This window comes from Cyrtonyx montezumae, unplaced genomic scaffold, assembly GCF_038088225.1.
Source record: "Cyrtonyx montezumae isolate F1298 unplaced genomic scaffold, pur_monq_1.0 scaffold_4, whole genome shotgun sequence".
NCBI lineage: Eukaryota > Metazoa > Chordata > Aves > Galliformes > Odontophoridae > Cyrtonyx > Cyrtonyx montezumae.
This window is the reverse complement of record NW_027072045.1, coordinates 9,838,630-9,855,933: the sequence shown is the minus strand read 5'-3', so window position 1 is coordinate 9,855,933 and position 17,304 is coordinate 9,838,630. Positions and strand designations below refer to the sequence as shown.

General features: G+C 37.0%; 1 protein-coding gene across 1 annotated transcript in view; it reads right to left on the bottom strand.

Moving 5' to 3' along the window:
* Positions 1-17,304, bottom strand: part of SORCS1 (sortilin related VPS10 domain containing receptor 1) — a 269,239-nt gene that overhangs the window by 99,726 nt on the left and 152,209 nt on the right. The window contains exon 4 of the mRNA XM_065746947.1: positions 10,812-10,970. Coding sequence (XP_065603019.1) covers positions 10,812-10,970 — 159 coding nt within the window. The remainder of the gene's footprint in view (positions 1-10,811; positions 10,971-17,304) is intronic.

Here is a 17,304-nt window from a genome sequence, read left to right as displayed (position 1 = left end):
TAAATTTCACTACCATCTCTTTTTAAAAACAACCTTCAACAGATGCTTGGAAAAACAAAACATTCAAAAACTTTGTATATTCAATGGTTCCTCTAAATATGGTTTCACACTCCATCAATCCTTGGCTCAGGACTTTCTGAGTGAGAGGTTGCATTTGTCTTCAATATTTCTCAATATTTTTTCTCTTCTAAGTTCTTCTCTTCTTTGTATTCTTTTCTATTCTTTCAGCAGTCACGGAATACTGTGGTAAGCAAGGAGCTCCACAACATAACACTGCATGAAGAATTACCTCTTCTTGATTGCTTTGATTCTGTTGTGGGAGTCCCAAGTACTGCAAAACATCAATTCTTCCCCACATTTATGAAGTTAAAACAAATTACGCTGAGGAGTCATCTCTTTACCAAATCTTCCAGCAGACTTTCTTGTCTTTGTACTTTCTTGTGCTAGTCTCCACGTCTTTTAAAAACTGCAGAACATGTAGCTTTAGCTATTAGATTTGAAGGGAAATGTTTTCTAGGCATCAAACAAATTTGATATGTGTTGATAATGGTATAAGATTCTAACTTACATGACCCTACTTGTATATCTGGATCTGACAGAATTAAAGCTGAAAACTGACGTTAACTCATATCTTTAGAACAAACACAACAAGTTGTTCTCAGTTACATGAAGTATTACATCTAGATGAGTTTGGGAGTTGCTCTTTAACAAAACTGTACAACAAAACACCTGTTTCCCTCCTGAACACTGAATTTTCCCTAAGATCTTCCCAGCCAAAAATGTGACTCTTATGAGGTGGCTGAATTAAATTGACTTGGCTGTTCAAGCAATGATTAATAAAGCACATCATCAAACAGACATCGTTAGCAAATGCAAACTTGTATTAAAGAAAGAATTCCTCATCCTCACCAATTTGCAATGAGCTGTGTGCTTCCCAGAGGTACCTGTATGCTCTCTAAACTCACCATACCAAACACATTTACAGTAATTTCTGTATCATCCAAGACATTTAACATCTGACCTTGAAAGAGAGGTTATATACACCACATACTGAGAATCTGATTGACCCACCAATTCTGGTGAAATATCAATTGAATGGTCATTATGTCAGTCAAGAACTACCATCACCTTCTCAACAAACTCATTTTCCCAGTCAAAGTTTGTACCAACCATGGAGTCCCTCATGGCTCCCCAGATTCATTTTACCACCTACACAATATGGCTACAGATTTGATCAACTCATGGTGTCCATAATGTTTCATCATTCAGCATTTAAACTAACTGGATATTCTAATAAAACATTTAGTTTTAATTATTCTTCACACAGTGATCTTAAATCATATTATAGTTCCATGTTCTTCCTATAGTGATGAGGATATTCAATTTTGTGTGCTGATTTAATTTTATGCAAAAAAAGAAAAAGAATACGTACATGGAAGTTTGGAATCTGGCTGAGGAAAATGTGATTTAAATTGAATACTGGAAGTGATACAAAGGAAATAATTTGAGCAAGATAATAGCTCCCATTAATTTTCTTAAGACATTTACCCTCATCAAGTTACAATGGAATATGGCACAAGATCTAATCTGATTTGTTGACTGGGTTTACCAACTTCGGTATTCTTGCCTTCTCTGAAGAAAACATTCTCTTTTTCTCAATTCCAGCATACATGAAAGCTCTGATTCTTCCTAGACATAGATCTGACCAAGACAATTCAACTCACGACACAGCATTCACCTCTAGAATACACATCTGGAAAACAAGCTCAGCTTGGGCTTGCTTCAAATTCACCACTAATTTCCTGATTAGTTTATTAGTGGTTAATCCTCCTTACCTTATTTCTTTACTTAAGCTGACTGCTTGCCTCTTACATTTCCTGGTGTTTCAATGACATGATTAAACAAGACCAAATCACAGAGTTTCGCCTTAATCCCTTCACATACCATTAACTGACAAAAGAAAAAGTGCACTTGGAACATAGATTTTGTACTGATGGACCATATAAACATCTCAGAGATCACTTCTTCCTCGACTAAAGTACTTTCTAAAAATTTTGTTTAGTTTCACCAAAGAATACAACATTCGAAAAGTACCATTTAACTGTAGTCATATCACAGTCTACTAGATAAAAACAACTTTCTGAAGATGTAACAATGTAATTTGAAATAAGTACAGAGAAGCTCTTCCTTTTATCCCTATTCATTTGTATTGAATAAGTTTATTACTGAGAGATTGTACTTTACTACTAGTGCAGGTGTATTTGAAGAGATTCTACATTCATTATTCCCATTGTTCAATAGCATTCACCTGTGAAACAGTATATTTGGAACTAATCTACAACATTCAGGAAACTGAAGAGCAATAGCATAGATACCATACGGATTGTTGCAATTCAGCAATGCACTCCAATTTACGACCCTACAAGAACAACCAAAATTGCATTTCCTTTTCTTTATCTGCAGTCTGCAGAAAAGGATGGGGTTAGGGCGTCAAAAAAGAATGCAAGATTGAACATGTTTATATAAGTGTATATAAGTACTTATTGTCTTGGATCTTCAGTAGGATCTATGCACTACGTCAAAGATTATCACAGTGGGACAGGTTTCCATACTGACACCGCAGACATCTCCATCAGTGTGAAGGAATGAACCATGTTCTTGATGCATACATGCTCTAAACAGGTATCCAGCGTAGTTTACTTGGATACCAAGTATTCAGAGAAGTTACTGAACAGGGCATCCCTCCTTCAGATCAGTCAAAGACTGAGAGGTTTGATGTTATTCCCTGTATCATGCTTTGGTTGACTGAATAGTACCAGGCTTTTTTTCTTCCAAAACTGAATTAATACAACCATGTGTTTTGAATTAACAGAGAATCTGAAATCACACACAGTACTTCTGTTAAGATGCTTAAAGGCCCTTGAAACAAAAAAGTTCACAGGCACTGCATGGATTTTGAATGTTTGAGCTTACAGCAATCCATTAATCATGCCACATAGAAGCCATCAGTAAAGTAGTTCAACAACTGGTGTTTACTGAAAGCTGATGGATACACATCAGAGCGATAAAGCTTTCGATACCAGCTCCACAGCCTTTTCAAACACCAATGAGGTCATGGTTGCTTTTGATGCTGAACAAAATGCTATCATCACATAGATTCATTCATTATGATTGTACTACAGCAATTTCTTTTTAGTATGTTTGTCAGATCAAAACACGCTTAAGATGTCCCCCAGGTTTACTCTTACTTCTCTTGATTCCTCATGCATTCTCAGATATGATCCCTAACAGCTGGTGTTCTGGCACTATGGAAGCAAGCAACTATATTAGCATGATGTCTCTAGTGCACTTTATTTATATACTAAAGACGTAGCAGGAAACACAATTTTACCAGCAGAAACTTAAAGGAATCCTCCTAGCATATATATCTTGAGGCCAGAAAGAACTACTAGCATCATCAGTCTGTTCTCCTCCAAGCAGATGCTGCAGGATCTTAAGTCACTAATTCAAGCAGCAGAGAGAATTATTTAAGCTGACAACCGATGGCTGAGCTAGATTGTATCTTCTGGAGAGACATACAGTCTCAGTGTTTGAATCTTTTGGAAAACCATCAAATCTCAGTTCCAAGGGACGATGAATTTACTACTCTGCTTGGTAAGTTATGCTCAAGGTTAATTTCTTTCTCTGTTAAAAGCTCTACCATCTCTGCAACAGGCATCTCTGTAACAGAGAATCGTGCATTTGCTTTCTGTTATGCTGAGAATTTATTAGGCATGTTCATAACTGTTTAGGTAACCAAATTAAAGAAATGCATTATTGTCTAGAAGATAAACCCTACTAGAATGAGAACAGAAGTAGGGAAATGAGAATTACGTACAGCACAAAAATCTTGCAGAGTAACAAATACACAGCCAAAAATCCCAAAGCAGTAGATTAACGACTTCTTCACAGGTACAGAGGGCTCATGGACATACTCATTTGGTTAGAGATAAGTGAGTCAGTAGTAGAACACAGTGATTACTGCTCAGGAGTCCTTTCTTCTGCTTCACTGATCACACTTGTGCACAGATATGCATCCTTCTTTCTGGACAGACAGACTGCAGCTGGGCTCTGACAGTTGATTTTTCTTTTCTTTAATCTTCTGTTTTGTTTTGTTGTTGTTTTTTTCCACTGGTGATTGGAGATGCATTAGGGAATTCTCCCATTTTTATTTTTTTTCCCCAGAATATTATACTTGGTGAGGTGTGTATAAGACTGATGTGCCCACAAGGAAAACCTATTTTATGACACAGCTTGTGCAGTTTGTGTGTTGGCTTATTGACAAGTTAAAAAAAAAAAGATACAATCTGACTGTATTAGTCTTCTTACTGAGATAATGCTAAGGAACTGACTACAAGAGGAAAGACAGAAAATATCCTAACAAACTAACAGCCAGATGACTCGTTTTTGATGTGCCTTCCTTGCTCATCTTCAGTTCACTGGTTGCCACCAAATGCTGATTAGTTGGCCTAGAGATAACAAGGCCTGTTTCTGAAGAGCTGTGTGCAAGAAGGATTGTCAGAATGCCTAGCGGGTGTCTGTGCTTAAGGATTTCCCATGAAGAGTATGCAAGACTTTAGCTACAAACATGAATATTTTGATCCTTGCTTAGTGGACACTTAAGCTTGCGAACACTTTTTAGAATAGGAGATACTGTGGTACTGGTATTAGTAACCAGAAAGGATGAGATCATCCATACAGGGCAACATTGCAAAGGGTAGGCCACAAATTTTTTGATGTGCAAATTCCCTAACACATTTAAACTTCAACATTACAAGTCAAAGAGAATCTGGTCTGCTGGAAACCTTGTTCTTATTATACAAATAAAGTAGAATGTTGAAGGAGTAATGCTGGAGGGAAAAGGGAGTTATTCACACAGGTTAATGTTAGCCTTATGCAAACCACCTCCCTGATCCTATCTGTAGTCTGTCAAAACAGATAGGTTTTTCTAGAGGACAAGTCAAAGTGACCAATGTTTACTATACTAGATAGGTCTTTTCCACTCCACTAATTTTAGATCAGATTAGCCTTCTTTGGTTAACATTACCTTAAGTGAATAGCCCTCAAAATGTAGTCAGCAGCACTGTATAAAAACATAATTATTAAAAATAAAGGCAGATGCTTGATGTTAACAGCAATTAAAAAAAACCCACAAACTATAATGCAAATTCTAGTAATACAAAGTTGGATTTTATTTATCTTTCTGTGGCTTTTGTATGCAATGACTGCCACTACTGAGATGGAGAAGGTGTAAACAGGAACAGAATAAATTAGGCTGAAAGGAAAAGCTCTGAAGTCCCTGATTTGACCCTGTTCCAGGCAGAATAACTCTCAAAAGTTAGATCCTAATGAAGTGAAATGAAAGGCTTTAGAATTTAGAAAAGGGTCTTTACTCCTCAGAACCTGAGGAGTCAGTACTGGCTGCATCTAAGGCAGATATTCTACTGGCAGACATGAGCCCAAATGCATGGATAGATGGGGCTGAAGAAGTTAGCCTGTTCTAAGTATCTCATCTAGGTAAATAGATCCTTCCTTGCTTTAAACACACACAAAATGACACAGAGAGTTTTATTGTAAGTAAAATGGCTTTTACTTAATCTAATTCACGACCTGACCATCTCCTGGACTATCCTGGACAAATAATACCTCAAAACAAAAAAGGGTCACAGAGAAAAAAAAAAACAACCCAAAAACACTACACTAAATAAATAGCACCTCCCTCCCCATCCCCAATAATAATAACAAAAAAGTAGTGTGGGAGTATAGTTTTAAAGGCTTTAGTCCAACGACAATGGAATTTTCAGTATGCTGAGTGGGTAAAGGATTTTTCTGTGTACATTCTGATGCAATTTCATTGGGATTTGACAAGGCCTTAAACAATGACTTAGTATTAGAAACAGGAAAGCCCATGAGCTGTGTGATTCTCCCTTTTTCAAAGGTAAGAATTAAGAGGGAGAATGGATGGGAAAGGAGTCTGGGGCACCTTTCATTTTCTGTGGCATTTGTCCTATTGAAAGCTTTGAGTGAGGAAATTTTACCTTCCAGCTGCAGCTAACCTTGCCTCCTTTACTGCAGACAAAGTATTGAGGAAGATGGCATGATTTGATGACAGAAGATATGTTGTTCCAGCAGCAGCAAAATCCCAAATTGCTGAACTTCAGCACTTGAAATGTACAACCAGCCATCAGTCCCTCACCCACTGATCTCCACTGCGACACACACACACACACGCACACACACACACACACAAAGTAAATGAAGGTAGACAGATGGAATCAGATTTTTGGGAATGATTAAAAGAAGGAGAAAAAAGGAAGAGAAGAAAAAGGAAATGTAAACCTCTTCATTCACTGGTGTTGTGTAGGCAGAGCTCCTTTAGTACACTTTGCCTTTCAGGAGTTCATTTAAAATGAGAGAGGATGAGAAATGAGAATACCTCCATTTTAAATCCGTTGGTTTTTTTTTTTTTTCAGCCTCTGTTGCTGCCTTTCAACTCTTGAGTGCCTTTGCACATTTACTCCTGAGTTGGATAATTACAACTCTGCATTTAACCCATCTGACTTGTATTTTCCACTTTCACCCATACTTCATCTCTCCAAATAGCTCTGTTATTCATGGCTGATTATCAGCTATTCCTCTGCGTCTCTGACCCATCTGAATAGCAGAAGATGTCTCCACATGAAGTAGAGGCTCTTACATCCCACCCTCTGATTGCACAGCAAACTACTTTCAAAGATTACATAGTAATGCATAACTAATACTCCCACAAAATACAGCCCTCATCTTGCAGGCAAGATGATTAAACCCATGAGAGCTCACACGTACAAGACCTCCAACAAGTTTTTCCCTCACAAGCAATGCTTTACAGTGACTGAAGTTTCCTCCTGATTTGTAACTCCTCTTATACAGAAAATAGAGAAGCGTGCAATAGTTCTGCAATTACGTGGTAAGAATCAGCCATGTAACAATTGTACTTTCAGCCAGAACAATGAATGCAATCATGAAGCAATTAGTGCAGGCAGCAGATGGTTTGCTGCTCTTTTTTTTTTTCCTCAAGACTGGCAGGAAAAACTCATGACTGAATAAGGGACTGGCCTGTCAGCAATGGTAATTCAAGTCTGCTGCCCAAGGCAGAGATGGAGCAGAGTTGTGAACAAAACCAACCAAGTCACTGAGGCTTAATGAGTTATGGCTCATCAGCTGAACTCCAGTAATTAACAACATTCACTTGCACACAACATGCAAGAAATTGGGCTGTGAAATTATTTCAGTTAACACAGACTTTACTACCATTTAGTAAATCTCTATTCAACCAAACAAAAAAGATCTGTAATGCTTATCATAGTGATAGACTCAGTAGGCTGTAAAGAGACTGAGAGATGATGCTTTGTGACCCATTTCCTGTTCATTACAACTGAGCAATAAGAGGCATGCCCTACTTGTTGAATTTGCCCTCAATCAATACTAAACTATTTGAACCCCTCCTGAGAGTCAAAGAGTTCATTCCCAATTTGATTCCTTTCTCTTCAACACTTGCTCCATTCACCACCTGATTTTCCTGGTCCCACCTGCTAAAATGACGAGATACAAATGATGCCATGAGAACTTTGTTTGCTAGAAGAATGTAAACATGCTTTCCAGTTGACTCTTACCTTCCTCCTGACTGCCAGCAGCAATACTAAATGAATCTGAAACCTCTACAGCTTCTTCTGTTTGATGCATGGCATCAAAGTCCATGACATGATAATGACAACTTCCTACCATCCACCTATGTTCCCTTTGTTTCCCCAAGTAATCTTTAATCAGTGTGCACACAGTGCTGAAATCCAAAGAGTAACGGTTCCCTTTCCTTAAATACAATCTCAACAAAAGAACACAAAATAGCAGAACACAACATCATTTGTTCCAAAGTGCCCAACAGCTCCCATTGCAGTTATCCTGATAGTCATAGGATTAAAAAATTACTCTGAGAAAATTCTGCCTCCAGTTATATGAGAATGAAACCAATGGGATTCATTTATAGTCAGTCATGGACAGAATTTGATCTTAGTTTGAGTTACATTTAATATAATCCAAGCTGATTGATACTCCTTTTTTGGCTACCCTCTGTGGTGCAAGTTCACTGAAGTCAGAAAGTATCTCCATTAGGCTTTTAAGTGGAAACCAGGCCTATGACTCACACATATACAGAGAACTTTTAAAATTCTACTTGAGGGTTAGTTGATACAGATATACAGAGTTTCCGTTACACCATTTCCTTCTTGCAGCTAAAGTACTGTATTTCCAGTGCTTATCCAATTTGCTAATCAATGCCCTAACACAAAGAAAATTTACCATACAACCTTCATCCTCTCACCCAAAGCACAGCGTGCACACACCTCCCACACATGCTTCTGCTCCATAAATTCAGGTTAATGCACAAAAGGAAGCTTTGTTTCTACATCCAGTTTGCATTTTTTAAAATTATGTATAAGAGTAGGAGTTTCCTATGGAACAATGACAATATATTTCCTGGCAGCAATCTACCATAAATTAGATAAATATTAGCTGTTCAAACTCTAATTCAGAATTATTTCCTCAACAGGATGTTGATCACAACATCTTAAAGTCATTTTCTATTATACACTAGTTCTATCTGACAAATTTACCACTGAAAGTTTCACTGATCCTTACATGTTAAACCTCCATTCCTATCACATACTAAGTTTAACTCCAAAGGGTCCCAAAAGACAGCAGAGACAAAATCCTGTTCTGTTTCATATCAGCCTGGGGAATTCAATAACCACAAGGGAGAAGAAAACATTTTCTCTTTCCCTAATTCCATACTGAACACCTATTTATTATGTTATTTGCGCTTTCCTCTGAAACAAATTACAACCACAGTACAACCCCCAAAATGCAATAAGAGAGGTGAGTGCACACTCAGTAGAATTGTATAGGCACAGAATTGAATTAAGCAGGGAAAATGCATTTCCTGTTCAATTTTGGAAGCTATAGGGCTTAAATGGGACTGTGCTTAAAGCACAGGACTGAACGTTTCTTCTCAGAGTTCTTGTAACCTCACTGTGATCTTAGCTAATTAATTTATTTTCTCAGGCTTACACTTACTGTAATTACAAGCCTAATTTAGGCAAAAGGAAGAACAACTGTTTAACATTTATATAATTAATTCAAATGCTAACACAGAAGGCATCTTAGTATTCAAACATTCATGCTGATATTTACATTAATGTATAAACTAATAATTCATCCAAAACTTTGATTATTGATTAGATTCAAAGCCTTATAGATTACTTATCTGTAAACCAAAAAGATGCCTTATGGATGGGATGCCAAAATACCTCATGCTGTTAACCCTTTTGGGAGCTTAGCAAATTGTTTAGGTTTGTTTTTTCTGTTTTATTTGAAAACATCAAAAAAACAGCATGTGAAATCCACCACTTTTCAGCATAGTCTGCTGCAATGCACAATCACTTCACAGTGACTGCCATTGACTCTCACTCATCAGTCCTAGTTACAAGTTTTTTGGCTAAAATCCTTACTCAAATGCTGTCTTCCCTTTGAAGAAAGATATACTCAAATGTCATCTTCCCCTTGAAGAAAGATATTTATGCACAACAAAAATCACAGAGTAGGTTGAGTTGGAAGGGACCTTTAAATATCTCAAAAGTTTTACCTGCTGTGGGCAGGGAAATCTTCTACTAGGTTCTTCTTCTATTAGGTTGCTTAAGGCCCTATCCAATCTGACCTTGAACATTTTCAGTGATGGGATACCAACAACTTCTCTGAACAACCTGATATGTCTTATTATTCTCTCAGTAAAGAATTTCTTCCTTATGTCTAATCTAAATCTATCCTCTTTTAAACTATTATCACTTGTCCTATCACTACAGCCCCTTCTAAAATTAAAATCTCTCTCCATCCTTCATATAAGCCCCTTTATGTATTGAAACACAACAATAAGGTCTCCCCAGTGCATTCTTTTCTCCAAACTAAACAACTTCAACTACTTCCTCGTATGGATTCCCTTCAATCTGCAAATTGGTGTAGAACACATATTGAGCTCTATAAGGTTCTTCAAAGGAAGCAACTGGCTTGTGCACATTGATGTGTGTTTTTCAGAAACTGCTAACAATGAGGTCTCTTAGAGTTAAGTCTCATTCTGGTATCTCAAGTTGAACACCAGAAAATCAAGGCAAATCTCACAGCACATTTATTCAACAGATGGACTGCCCATGCTGAAGCAACTGGGCTTCAAAAGAAATTGATTCACTGCTACATTTCTCTTTGAAAATATGCCAACCAGATAGGAACAAGTGATGTCTTATACTGTTCTTGGAACAAGTGCCAGAATGGCTCTTCTTGTGAGAGAAGTGTTAACTAAGAGGAGAAATAATCACATTAGAGGTTGCTTTTCTTATCATGAAGGGCCGCAGCTGAATTCTCTTCCCATTGCTTGTCACATGATATTGCCGAAAGGACTGATGAATAAAGTCACAGTACTGGAAGGTTGGAAGGGCCTCTGGAAATCATCTAGTTTAATCCCCTGCTAAAGAAGGATCCCTACAGTAGGTTGTAGAGGAAAACATCCAGATTCCATGACTTCTCTGGGCAGACTGTTCCAGGGATCATGGCTTACTCAATATCTTCTTCTGGAAATGCCAGCTCAGTTACCCCCAGGACTGTCCAGAATGCTCTGTAACAGTTCAGAGATGAAGAAACCCTAGGTTTCTCCTAAGCAAATAAAACAATATACTAGCCACAGTTCTTACCTTTTGATCTTGACTATATGCTAAGATCCAGTCTTCCTGCTTTGGGTGGAAGAGCAGACTGTGAATATAGAAGTTCAGACGGTATTTTTGATACGTGGCACCTTCATCAGTACTAATCAGTAAACTGCTCTCAACTTCTGGATCAGTCAACAGCATAATCTGTATGGAAAGGAAAGATGAAAATTCAGCATAGAAGAGGAATCATCAGAGAGGAACTTCAGATAATCTTAACAAATATGTCTGTTTCAGTAGGTTTCAATGCAATACCAAAACTAAACACAGTCAATCTTTCAGTATGGGAAACAGTGTATTTGAATTATATATATAAACATATAATGTATGACCAAATAGGGAAAATAACTCTCCCTTTTAAATGTAGACCAAAATGTTATTCTTAGGCTGCCAAAAAAAAAAAAACAAACTTGAGGTATGTGATATAAAAGTAAAACTATGTTACTAGACAACCACAGTAGACTTTCAGGAACTTCACGAATGATCCTTTAGAGTAGCAGATGAAAAGTAAGGTGTTAATAAAAGAAATAGGTGGGGAGGAGTGAGAGAAACACACACACACTGAGCAAACTGTAGCATTGAGGTATGCTAGAATCTGGCAGCATTTTCAGAGCAGACGACAGTTTAATTGTCTAAAATGTTACAACTTTTTTGTCTGCAAGAAATGTCTTGCACTGGCAGGAGAACACATTTGATAATGTGCTGCATTCTTTGCATCTCCAGTTTCTATGATGCTGTGAATTAGAGATTCACTTGTTGCACAAATAATTTCTGCATAGCAAACTTTATTTCCAGCTTTGTCCAAGAGTGAAGATATATGGCTTGCAGTTGTCATAGCTACTTCTCTCCATTAACCATGGTATTAATAGGTTTGCATTGCTGATGAATCAGAGAGAATGAGAAAAATTTTCTTATGCGTCTCTGCATGAGAGAGAATATATAGGTTTGAACATTACAAAAAGATCATTTCAGTATTTCAACAAGCAAGAAATAATGCCCATCAGAAGTGGAATGACAAACATGAAAAATTCTGAATATTTGCTTGGGAAGGTACTAAAGCCTTTAGTCATTATTATTATTTATATTTAATTTCATTCATTTATTTAAGTATTGGTGTTGCTGTCGCTGATCTGCCTTTAGATGAGTTTGAAATGAAAGGATCCATACCCATTTCTCAGAGTAAACTCCTACCTGGTTTAAGCACTGCAAAAACACACTTTTCATTTTTATGTCTATAGTTAGGCAGGTGGAATTATGTATAACAACTCATTATCTACAAATTATAAAGCACCATAGGTCTTGATAGACACAGATGATAATTAGTTGTATGTGAAGGTATGAATACACCTATGCCCTTCATTACTGGATAACCGCCAGAGGCGTTTATCTATGTCTAGAAACCCCCCTGGCTGTAAAAAGATTTGGCCTGTGCCTTGGAAGGTTAGATTCTTCCTTCAAACTCCCTAGAATTTAGTATCTTCAGTGACCTTAGGTAAGTTAAATTGCCTTGCCATACTGTATCTTTAATGTAAAATAGTAGGATACTTCCACCATAACCCTAAAGTCACTCTCTCTTTTCATATCTCTGTTCTACTTTTGAAATGTTATGATGAAAACGTGCATTGTTTGAATTAAACATTCATATGTTAACACTTTCAAAACATCAAGTATATCATTGATGCAGATACTAAACTGAAGATTGCATGATAGAGGTAACACAGAAAACAGTAATATTCAAAGCATCAATATACAGACCATCTACTTTCAATTGGTTATCTATCTAGCTTGTCAAGTCAAAAAATTAATAGTTAGTTAGCTACCTTTTTTTTTTAACCAGAAAAAAATTCTGGGACAATGTTTCTATGGTTAATCTTTATCAATTAAGAATCCCTGAATCAGAAATTATCATTTTCCCTTTTTCATGACTTCCTTTATAAGTGAATTCTGTTTATGTTGGTACTTGAAAATATCACAGCACAGCATTCATTTAGACTGCAGTAACTAGAGCAGAAATAAGCACAAATCAATGGGTTTGATCCCAGTCCTTTGAAGTTAATAAGAGTCTTTTCATTGACTTTGGAATGTGCCTCTATGGCAAGTTGTTAATCAAGATCCACTCTAGTTTCACATAACTCTTTCTACCTGCATGAGGAACTCATCTGACCTCATCACTGCCACATCCGAACACATCACAGTCTTAGCACGTTTTCTGTCATGCCACTCCTCTGAAGTGTGAAAGTGCTCTTATCTCCATTTCATAGAATGGGAATTGAGGCACAAACTGCTGAAGTACTGAAGCTCCTAATTCCTCATTCGATCAATAGAAGTTAAGTACCTAAACAGAATTGCCTGCACTGATGACTTTTGGGTTTAATTTGCTAACTACCACCCTGCACTATTACTACTGTGTTTTCAGGTATCTATGGTCTCCAGAACTCTTTTCTCTTGGCCTGCAGTGACCAGCCAGTTTGTACAAGTGAAGTGTTTCAGAATACATCTGTTTTATCACATACGCCATCAGCAATAGTATTTTATATGTGAAAGGGTGTGCAGAACTGCTGTGGATTTATGTGAGGACATAGAGAGTCATAATCAGGGGATGCAGTTGACTGATCAATCTCCAGCCATTAGTCTGGTTGTTAACTACAAGACCAACTTACAGTGCTGGGACAGCAATCTTTGTACCACCGGCATACCCTGTACTGACTATCACTTTACAAAAATGTCCTGAAATGAAACAAAATAGAACCAAGCAGTCACTACTCACATCACTGTCAGAGCCCTGTGTTACTTTCAAGATCACAGAATGGCTTGGGTTTGAAGGGACCTTAAACATCATCTAGTTCAAAAGCGGTAAGATGAAAGTTAATTTAATACAAGATATGTGTATGTAAATAATCAAAAGTTACAAGTCTGAAAGGTAGCACTGATCAGATGTGAAGCAGAAATTGACACCTGAAAGAAAAACATTTTGAAATGAAAAGGAAACCTCTGGTTTATCCACCTGTATGAATCTTTCAGATCAGACCATACTGTGACCCTGAAAAATAATCCCCCAGATTTTCAGGTAAAATCTCTATAGCAAATCCCTATACACCATGGATCTGGCTCAGTCCACAGAGTGATCTCAGAACGTGGGGACTGAATTTTCTTTCAGTAACACTAAAACAGAATGCATGGCTCAGAAACGCACCTGATGTACTCCAACCACTACAGAACATTCAGCCCAGAGTACCAGATTAGCACCAATCTGGTCTAAATACCCATATTGTGGCTGTTATCTCAGCATCAACTACTTCATAACACAAACCTGCTTACGCTGAGCTGGACTGCACACTAATGCAGCTGCAACCACATTAGCTTAGTTATTGTCTAAGTTGCTGGGAACACAAATGAGAAAGGAGAAAAAGTACAAATGATATTAATGCTTTTGTTGTTGCAATGTAAGAAGTACACAGTAAATAAATTTTAGACCTTTATTTGAAATAAATGAAGCCAATTTGTACTTTCAAGTAGCCTATTACCCATTGACTTGATGCATTTGCTTATAAAGAAAATAAGAAGTGGACACACATTCTGAACACGAAAGCAAGGAAAATAAAGCCAGCAGCAATAACAAAGAGAATTTAAGTTTAGAAGTCAAATATCTCATTAAGTCTTTAATATTCAACAATATCTCAGAAAGAAGATTAGAAAGAAACTACTTTTATAAATTCCCACCTCACTGTAGGAAACATATGAGATGTAAACTCCACGAAGAAGGAGCTATCTTCTTGCTTTGTTTCTGTAATGTCTTACACAACATATTGCCATTTTCCCAGCTAACATTGGTTTCTGGATAAATATATTCTGAACATCAGAGAGGCCTTTGCTCAAGAAAATGTATCTGTTAATGACTTGGAAAGAGGAAAGGAGAAATAGGAGACAAAGATTGCTGATGGCAGTAAAGTATTCATAAAGAAAAAAAACACACACCAAAAACAAAAGCCAGCTATGGAGTCCTCTAAAAGGATTTTACAATATTGAATACCTGGGCAGTAAAATGACAGGTGAAATTCAGCAATGCTGTATAAGAGGGTGGTAGAGGAAGATGGAGAAAGACAATCCTGAAGTAACAGGCAGAAGAACAGGCTCTGCATTTTATAACTGTTTTATTTCTGGAGAGATTTATGGAGGTTTCAGCATAGTGCCCTATGAAAACACAAGCTCTATCCTCAGATTCTGTCAAAAGCACTCCAATACAGCAGTAGGAATTATTAGGAAATAATCAAACAGATTGATAAATAACCCTATTAGGTCAATGGAAAATGTTCTCACATCTTAAACACTGGATGATGTTCTTGTTCCTCCGTCTTAAAATAAAGAAAGAAAGTGCTGTAGCATAAGACACAGAAGAATAATAAGGGTGTTTGAAGAACAGAATTAAACATTTTTCATAAAAGCAGCAAATAAATGAACTATTCTATGTCCAAAGGAAAAAAATGAGATGCAATTTGATCACAGTCTACAGGACTATGAATAGCATGGAATTGCCTAGCAAAAAATTATTCACTCTTTCATAATACAAAACTTCTGAGTCTCAAATTAAATTATCAGATTGAGATATAAACATGGGCAGTTCCAAGATTTTTACCTGGTTAAGCCACAGAAGTCATTGACACAATATGTTGTAAACATCCAAACTTCATCTGAATAGAAAAAATCAATAGATATACTTGCAGAAATTCTGATACTTCCCTCTCAACTGAAAGATTCCTTCTCGTTTCACAAGGCTGTTCTTATGGACATCATTGGAGAGTGAATAAAAATTATATATGAAAATAACAATCAGCACTGGTGAGTTGATCCAGCAATTTGTATGTAAAGAATTGGGATTTTTTTATCTTGACTGTTTTCAAACTGTCTGATATTACCATTACAAAATAAAGTAACTAATATAGGAATAGAGAGAACTATTTCTTTGCCTCTTACTATTACCAAAAGCCCATACTGAAGGAAGACCAAATCATGCAATGCCTCTGTTCTGATTTATTGTCATCTTACGTTAAACTAAATTAAGAGCAAAGTCAGTCAAGACTCCTCTTCCACAGAAGTAACTGTCCTCTGTTCAGATCAGTGCATAGCAATAATCAGAATCTGCTTACTTGCACCAGGCACAGCAAGCCCATGCTGCATCACCCTGCGCTGCGGGTGGATTAGGTTTTTTCTCTGTAAAATAAGTCAATAAAGTTGACCCAGGCTTTTGTACCCAAACGCAAGGCACCCATTCATCACTGACCCCTGAAAAGGAAGAAAGTTCATTTCCTAGAGGTGACAAATGAACACAAAACATAATTTATAAATCTTAAACACCTCATGCTTTTTTTCACCCTTCTGTGGTGCTAACTCTCCTCAGGGCAGATTGCACACGACAATGATGTGCGTTTTTGCTGTCCTGACGAAGCAATCAGGTAGTGCCTTGCAAGAAGATTCCGTTCACATTTATAGAGATAGAACCATAATTTGGCTGTCCCAAATGTCAGATTTAGCAGCTTAGTTAGAACTAGTTTAGAATTGCTCTCAACCTTTACTTAATTACCTCATATTTTCCTTGGCCAACTTTTCTCTAATGTTTTGTAGGAAAGAGCACAGTATCAGTGAAATAGAACCACGTGATAATATCCAAGTATACTCTAGAGATTCAAGCTGGTGTTTCACTCAGTTCTGGTTAAAGGAGACATCTGAGTTCTACTACCTGAGCAAAAATAGGGATGAAATGCAGATCTGGACAAATTTACTGAAGGAACCTTCACCCTCCTCACTTATTACATGGTTCATGTATAGATCCACACAAACAATTAACATTTCTCATATGAAAACAGCAGTGCAGAAGAGTAAAACACAAAATCAGAAAGGAGAAACAAATTAGGATATTCACTACCCAAATTCTCTAAATCCTTGCCTTTTTTCCCAGTTTCTCTACATGTCAGTTATATAATTTTAGAATTTTTCTGTGTTGTTCTTTTTTTTTTCTTTAAACACACAACCAATTGAAAGAGTACAAGCACAACAGAGTTGCAGCATAATGAAATGAAACTTCTGCCAGTTTACGTGTCACTTCTGAATTTGGATTGTCACACCATGAAGGCAATGTAGAGAGAGAACTTGATTCTGTAGATTCAACAATGAATTTCAAAGCCATGTGCTTTGCTTTTAAATAATCAAAATAGTTCATGAATTAAGGTTTTCAAAAGCTAGCAGAAGAACTGAAATTAAACAAGTCAAAGAAATTAACTGCTTTGGTGTTGACATTCCAAAACAAATGCAGAACTACTGTAATGAAAATTAGACCATCTCCTCTTATAGAACTGAGCTGCTGGAAGCAGTAAGTAGTTGCAAGACCAAGTAAATTAGGGACAAAATTACCAGAAAGAAGTAAGTCAAGCATTCATTTGGATATTAATTGAGAAAGTGGAGAGCAAAGCCTCTGCAAAATTAAGCA